This window comes from Nicotiana sylvestris, chromosome 9, assembly GCF_000393655.2.
Source record: "Nicotiana sylvestris chromosome 9, ASM39365v2, whole genome shotgun sequence".
Lineage (NCBI taxonomy): Eukaryota > Viridiplantae > Streptophyta > Magnoliopsida > Solanales > Solanaceae > Nicotiana > Nicotiana sylvestris.
Genome location: NC_091065.1, coordinates 100,886,174 through 100,894,483, shown reverse-complemented (window position 1 = coordinate 100,894,483; position 8,310 = coordinate 100,886,174). Strand labels below are relative to the sequence as shown.

The following is an 8,310-nucleotide window of genomic DNA, read 5'->3' as shown; positions in this document are numbered from 1 at the left end:
GGGCTTAGTCTTGTGCAAAGAGAAGGTAGTGCTTAGCCTTATGCAAATGTAGAGGTAGGGTTTAGCCTCATGCAAAATTTGAGACAGGGCTTAGCCTCATGCAAATAGAAGGCAGTGCTTAGCCTTATGCAAATGTGGAGGCAGGGGCTAGCCTCATGCAAAATTTGAGATAGGGCTTAGTCTCGTGCAAAGAAAAGGTAGTGCTTAGCCTTATGCAGTGAACAGGTAGCAAATAGGAGTAGAGTATTTCATAGTTGGATATATATTTGCGTCAGGCGGCTTGATTAATAGTGACTTTGATATGTGTATGTTTGCGAATACTTCTATTATGTTCATCATGCCTGCATCCAAAGGAAAATTGTGAGTTTTGTAAGGGGAGGTTGGTTCGTGCCTCTGTATGCTGGCTTTGCTCCGCTCTGTTCTGGAGGCCTTGTTTGAGTTGCCTTGGGTAACACCTGGCTGTCACGGAAATGGAGTTTTCGAAAATATGCACTTATGATGAAAGTAGAGTTATTTTAGAAAACATAGTGAAATATCAAGTAATTTTAGATGAACTAGTGACTGTAACACATTTCAGAGACATAGCATCTTTTCTCGTATTAGAATTTTTAGGGTCCTCCTCAAAATTCTGCCCCAGTTTGGTAAATGATCCTTCGGCCGTTTGCGAGTGACAAAACCTGTTGAACCTTTTTCGCAATTTTGAGAATCCTTCTCAAAATTCTGCCCTAGTTTCTTAACCAATTTCTGACTATCTAGCATATGCCGGCGTTGGCTGGACTTGCTCCGGAATTTTGAGGGTCCTCCTCAAAAAACTGCCCCAATTTCTGGTTTTGGGAAAAAATGAAAATTTTATTATGATATGACCGAACCCATAGGGCTGCCTACGTATCCCCTCTTAAAGGAGAATCAAGTCAAGTGTAGTTCAATTACATCAGATGAGGAAATGTAAATAGTCTAAACATAATATCTCTTGACTGCGTTTGAATTGATTGGTTTTGGCCAGACTTCTCCGTCCATTTCTGTGAGTATAAGTGCTCCTCCTGTTACCACCCTGTGAACCATGTAAGGACCTTGCCAATTGGGCGAGAATTTTCCTTTGGCTTCATCTTAATGCAGGAAGATCTTCTTTAGTACCAACTGTCCTGGTGCAAATTGTCTTGGTTTCACCCTTTTGTTGAAAGCCCTGGACATTCTATTCTGATAAAGCTGACCGTGACATACTGCGTTCATTCTTTTTTCATCTATGAGGGCCAGTTGCTCGTAGTGGCTCCTTACCCATTCTGCGTCGCTGAGTTTGGCTTCCTGTATGATTCTTAAAGAAGGGATTTCTACCTCGGCTGGAATGACAGCTTCGGTACCATAAACCAATAAATAGGGAGTTGCTCCAGTTGACATACGGACTGTGGTGTGGTACCCTAATAGGGCAAAGGGTAACTTCTCATGCCATTGTTTGTAGTTTTCTACCATATTCCTTAGTATCTTCTTGATGTTCTTGTTGGCAGCTTCTACGACTCCGTTCATCTGAAGTCTGTATGTTGTGGAGTTTTTGTGCTTGATTTTGAAGGTTTCGCACATGCCTTTCATCAGGTTACTGTTGAAATTGGCGGCATTATCATTGATAATGTACTCGGGAGCTTCGAATTAGCAAACAATACGATCCTTTACAAAGTCTCCGACGACTTTCTTGGTTACAGCTTTGTAGGATGCAACCTCTACCCATTTTGTGAAGTAGTCAATGGCCACTAAAATGAACCTGTGCCCGTTTGAAGCAGTAGGCTCGATCAGACCGATGACATCCATTCCCCAAGCAGCAAAAGGCCAAGGTGCACTTATTGCGTTGAGCTCATTAGGTGGTACCCTTATCATGTCTGCATGTACCTGACATTGATGGCATTTCTATACATATCGGATGCAATTTGTCTCCATGGTCATCCAAAAATATCCAGCTTTGAGTATTTTCTTGGCTAGAACAAAACCATTCATGTGTGGTCCACAAGTTGCGGCATGTATTTCTTCAAGCAACCTGGAAGCCTCCTTTGCATCAATGCACCTTAACAAGCTTAGATCAGGGGTTCTTCTATATAGGGTCCCTCCTCTTTGGAAGAAGTGATTGGATAGCCTCCACAGCGTGTGTTTCAGAGGTGGTTTGCCTGTTCCGGGTATTCTCCTTTTGTCAAATATTCTTTGATGTCGTGGAATCAAGGCTTTCCATCCATTTCATCTTCAACATGAGCACAGTAAGCCGGTTGGTTATAGATCCTCACTAGGACAGGATCAATGAAATTCTTGTCTGGATGTTGTATCATTGATGACAAAGTGGCTAGTGCGTCTGCAAACTCATTTTGAATTCTGGGTACATGTTTGAATTCTATCTTTGTGAATCTCTTCATCAATTCTTGCACATGATACAAGTATGGTAGTATTAAGGGTGTATTGTGGGTCGGGCCTAGCCTGGGACCAGCCCGAGCCCGCGTGCCAAACGGGCCAAATGGGTCGGTTCAAACGGGCTAGTCTCTAGTGGTGCAAAAGCCCATAGCGGGCTGGTCCTGACCAAATAGCCCATGAGCCCGGGACCGTTTAGCCTGGGACCGGTAGGCGGGCCTGGGCCGGTTCAACCGGGCCAAACAGGCCCCAACGGCTATTTTTTTAAAAAAGGGCCAACGGTCAGATTTTTAAATCTAGCCGTTGGCCTTCAATTTTCAGCCGTTTGGAACTTTAAAAAATAGCCATTTGGCCCCCAAACTTTTTATAATTACACTTTTTCTCTATTCTGAACTATAAATACCCCTTATTCTTTCATTTTTACCCACAAATTCATCAATCTCTCTCTAATTTTCTTCTATAATTGCTTACTTTATTATTGCAGTTTCGTGAAAAATTATGAAGTTGGTGAATTGAAGTCTTCAAGTCTTCAACGATATTCAATTTTCAAGAAGTTGTTCGTCAATTTTGTAAACTCGTTCCAACTCTTAAGTTTTAATATTATAGTTTTGTTTGTTTTATTTAGTATAATTATAATTAATATAGACTTTTCTTTGAAAAAAATATTTGGTGGTAAGGGTAAGGAATAATCTAAAATTGGTGAATCTAGTCGCCAAGCTACTACTCTTCCCCCGGCTCCCCGACCCAGACCTGTTACCCGTCCTCCTCCACCTATTATTTTTGATAGTGATAACCCTTGTTTTCAATTTTCCGATAGTCAATTTTGCCATGATGTTGCACCAGGTCAACAATTAAATGAAGAAGATATGAATGCTCTTTATCCTAATCAAACTATCTTTGAAAATGATGAGGAAAATGATGATTTAGATGAAACGCAGCCGGATTTAGAGTATACACCTACTAGTCCTGTTAATAACCCAACTGATGCCCCGCCTGACCCTCTTGTAGTAACCCCTATGTTTAATAGAAAACCTTCTAAACGGCCCGAAACATCTCTTGTTTGGCACTTTTTTACTCAACTAAGAGAACAAAATAAGGCTAAGTGTAAAACTTGCGGGTCTTTAATGGCTCATAAATATACTGGAGACCGTAGCGGTACAGGTAGTTTGACTAGACACATATTGAAACACCCTAGAGATAAAGCTAGATATTGACAAATTAAAGCTGCGCAAGAGGGGAAAAGTGTAGATACTACGGTTAACCCTAGTACAGGTTCAAATGTAGTTCAACTGGGAATTAACACTGTTACCGGTGACATTTTATATAAAGATCGTGAAGAATTGGAAAAAATGGTTACTGTTATGTGCATACCCTATAGTTTTCCTTCTAACCCTCATTTTGTGCATTATATTAGAAGAATTTTTAATCCTACTTATAATTGATGGCCTCGCGCAACCGTAAAGAGTGATATTTATAAATATAAACATGAATATGAACAACATTTGCGTTATTTATTTACTCATATAGATTGTCACATTGCTATTACTACTGATATTGGTAGAAGTGGTAATGACTGTGATTATCTAACTGTTACAAGTCATTGGATAGATGAGGAGTGGATAATGCAAAAGTGCATTATTGCTTATAGAATAATTAATTTACGCCATACAGGTAAGTTTATTGCTAACACAGTTGCAGATATTTGTAGATATTTTTGTATTAGAGATAAAATAATGTCGGTTTGAATGGATAATGCTTTTAGTAACACTAATGCTATAGGCTTGCTTACAACTACACTAAATCCTGCATTTAGTAATATTTTTCATGTTAGATGTATTTGTCATATTTACCATTTAATCGTCGGTGATGGTATGATTTTAAATGTAGAAATTAAAAAGGTTAAAATGGCTCTTAATTGACTTTTTTATTCAAACCGTAGAAGTAGACTTAGAGATTATTTTAAAAAATGTGATGAATTTGGCCTTAGAGAAAGAAAGGTTCATAAACCTTGTCTGACTAGATGGAACTACATGCATGAAAGTTTAGTTGTTGCATATGAATACAGAAACCCAATAAGTGCAACATATAATGCCCGTGTAGGTGATGATGATGATGATGAGTACCTTACAAATCAAGATTGGACTAATGTTAAAATGCTTGTAGACTTTTTAGAACAATTTCATGTTGCTACAAATGAATTATCTGGGCAATATTATCCTACTATTTCTAACTGTTTAGTTTATATTGCAGCACTTGCAGATTTATTTACTCAATTTTCAGAAGGTGTGGTAATTTATCAACAAGCTATTAATTCTATGAAAGCTAAGTTTAAAAAATATTTTTTCCCTATCCCCCCTATTTTTGGTGTTGCTGCAGTGTTAAATCCTACAATGAAATTAGGAGGTCCTCACTTTTGGTACTCAAAAATTTATAAAGCTTTATCACTTTCAGCTGAGGAATTTGCTACACTTTGAGATGCAAAAGCCTCAATTAAAATAAACGCTCAAACAATTTATAATGCTTATCAACTTGCCTTAGATCATGCTAGACCAAATGTTCCAATTCCTACTTCGTCTAGTTCGCAATCATCTAAAAGAACTGCGGGTCTAAAAGCCCTTAGTTCTTGGACGGAGTTCTGGGGTTCTCAAGGTGATAATATTTGTGATAGTTCACAACTAAATGATCTTCAAGTTTATTTGTCGCAGGGACTTGAATCAGAGAATTCCGACGGCTCCTTCGATGTTTTGGAATGGTGGAAGGACAAACAAAAACACTATCCGGTTCTTTCAAGGATGGCTCGAGATATTTTAAGTGTTCAAGCTTCAACAGTGGCATCGGAGAGCGCTTTCATTCAAGAGAGACTTCAAATCGGTGATCATAGAGCGTTTATGAGGGAGAGCTTGGAAAAATCAGTACTCTTCAGAGATTGGATCCGTTCGGAAAGAAGAAAGTTTGGACTTACAGAATCACAACCGGAGATAGACGAAGCTTATGAAGAAATGCTAGCGAAACTTACGCAGGATGCTGCTTCGCTCGGAAGTGGTGATGAACAAGCTTCTTTTCCACCACCACCAATACAAATTCCTCCAGACCTTAAAGGATTTATGAGATTTGTTAGAGATAATATATAGACTAATATGTAACTTGTATTTTGGCACATCTTCCATAGTTTTTTTTTCCTTTTAATGGTGGTATTAGTACCTTGTTGTGCTCATTCCATTGGGGGGAGGAAGACTAAGAAAGATATTGTCATTTTTTGTTAATGTCGTAATAATAAAATTATAAGACATTTCCTTGAATATTTCTTTGCAATTTATTTTGTGTTTAAATTTGATATAGTATATATATATATATATATATATATATATATATATATATATATATATATATATATATATATATTATATAAGGACCAGCATACTACGTTAGTCAAAAGTATTAAACAGCGTGTTAAGTCTTTACCTTGCTTAACTCTTGCTAATCCTACATGGCAAAAAATTATTGAGACAGATGCGTCCAACGTTGGCTACGGTGAGATTTTAAAACAAGTAAATCCTAATAATAAGATTGAATACCTGATAAGATTTCACTCTGGTAAATGGACCGAAGCCCAGAAAAAATATGTTATTGTGGCTCATGAAATGTTACCTATTGTTTACATTAGAGATGCATATTAAGCATCTTGATATTTTTAAGAAAATTGTAATACAAAGCGGCTAAGTAATTTCTAAACCAAAAATGAGTCTATTCCAAACAAATGTTCGATTTTAGGTCATAATATTTGCCAAGGAAAAATTACCCCGATACAAAGATCGATTGATTTTGCCTCAAAATTTCCTAATGTTATTACTGACAGGACTCAATTACAAAGATTTTTGGGAAGTTTGAATTATATATCTCCTTTCTATAAAAGTTTATCTCGTGATCTAGCCCCTCTATACAATAATAGTACACTTAATGTACCATTTATGAGCCGTAACAATCTGCATCATTCCTAAAAACATATCAGATGTTTTAGGATTTGTTGTAACAGAAATTTCTTTCTCTTTATCATTTGAAATTTGGGAAATTTCCTTAGCCATAAAATCAGTCGAAAAATTAGTTAGAGAATTAGTTTTCTCAATTTGAGTAATCTGGTGATCACAAATCATTTGATTTTGTTTAAGAGACTTAATATCTATTTTCAAATTTTCAAATCATCAAACGAAGTATCTCTGCTTGGCGTATTTGTCTTATGAAGACGTTTATTAACTTCAGACAAAGAATATGGCGCAAAATATTCAAATTCGTTTTTTGGTCTTTCAAAAGGCTTTGAACCACTAGAACTAGAACTTTCAGCCAAATTTATAATTTTTTTACGAAGTTTTTCATCAGTAATTTCTTTTAAAAGTTCTATTATATATAATTACATATACATACTATATATATATATATATATATATATATATATATATATATATATATATAGCTATATCTAAGCAATTTATATTAGTATATACATATATAGTTTACAAGAAATTGTCTTAGATAAAAAAAAAATAGCCCGGAACAAAAAAGCTCGTTTAGGCCCGCGCCCCCTTTTTCCTCGTGGAGTCCGGGTTTCGACATTCATTGGGAACAACTCATTTCCTTTTGGGAATTAGGTATTTGAATTTAAAGAGTCGTCACCTAACGGATTTAAGGTGCATTAGGGCACCTAAAGCAAGTAACTCATAAAATCGGTTTGCATTTTCAGAGACTTGGGTAAGGGCTCGAAATAACCTTGAGGGGAAGGTGTTAGGCACCCATCGCAGTCCACAATGGTTGGTCCCAGACGAACTCAAATTATGTGAATTAGTCATTTAACAAATAGGCAGTTTAAGCACACATATAAGAAAATTTGACAGGAAAGCAGTCTAAGCACAAATGTGTAAATAAGATGAGGAAAGTCCTAGGTTTGTTAGCCTATAGGATCACATCTGCATAATACCCGGTAAGTCTTCCTCAACTAGAGGGGTTACGTGTGGTATTAGTGCACAGGTCATCATATCCTTTTACTACCCTATTACCCTCCCCTTGCCTATAGCCTAAAGCGTTCTAGCAACCTTAAGATGTATCCTATGTGTGCACTACCCGTCCCTTTACTTATATAGTCCCGGAGGTATTTGGGACTTCTAGTTAAGACGGATCTAGACTACTACAATAATCAAAAGGAGAAAAACTCTAGGCGACAAAAAAAACACGTAGGACTGGACCAAGGATAGAATAGTTAAAGGCTCACATTTTACCTCCAGAAAAAGAGCAAGTAAGTGCACGTCTCAAACAACATATTTCAGATATTTCAGAAAGGTCCTAGAACAGGATATCTAGGTGAGCATGGCAAGAAAAGAATATGCAGCATTGTGCTAAGGCGAAGTGATAGAGACCTAATCAGTTTGCCTACTGATTTTTTAGAACCTGTTGAATCTGGGCAGTTACAAATAAGCAAAGCAGTTTCACAGTTTTTATTAGACCTTGATTACCTATAGGCTTGCCTAGGCGTGGATCTGTAATACCCGATAAACATGCTATCTAAATGCAATCAGAATTCTGAGAATCATTTAAAACAGTTTGAGTTTATTAAGTCCTATAAACATGTTGTCTGGGTGTAATAACTGATTTTCGACTTATAGATGCTGGCAGCTAAATGCAAAAACTAGTTTTAGAATCCTATAGGCATGGCATCTAAATGCAGCGATTAGTTTTAAAACATGTTGAAGACTGATTTAAACCTTGTTAGTATGCAGAAACTGATCTTTTACAGGCAGGACTGATTAATTTTAAAACCTCTATAGGCATGGTATCTAAATAAATAGTATTGTAACAACCTATAGGCATGGTATCTAAGCAAACATCACAACAAACTTACAGACATGTTATCCAGAATGCAGGATCGATTTTTGAATCCTA

General features: G+C 36.9%; 1 protein-coding gene across 1 annotated transcript; it reads right to left on the bottom strand.

The window, feature by feature from the left end:
- Positions 1-1,107: 1,107 nt before the first annotated feature.
- LOC138877974 (uncharacterized) lies at positions 1,108-1,467 on the bottom strand. Its single transcript, XM_070157624.1, has one exon. It carries the CDS (start codon positions 1,465-1,467, stop codon positions 1,108-1,110), a length of 360 nt encoding a protein of 119 aa, XP_070013725.1.
- Between the last annotated feature and the right edge of the window lie 6,843 nt (positions 1,468-8,310).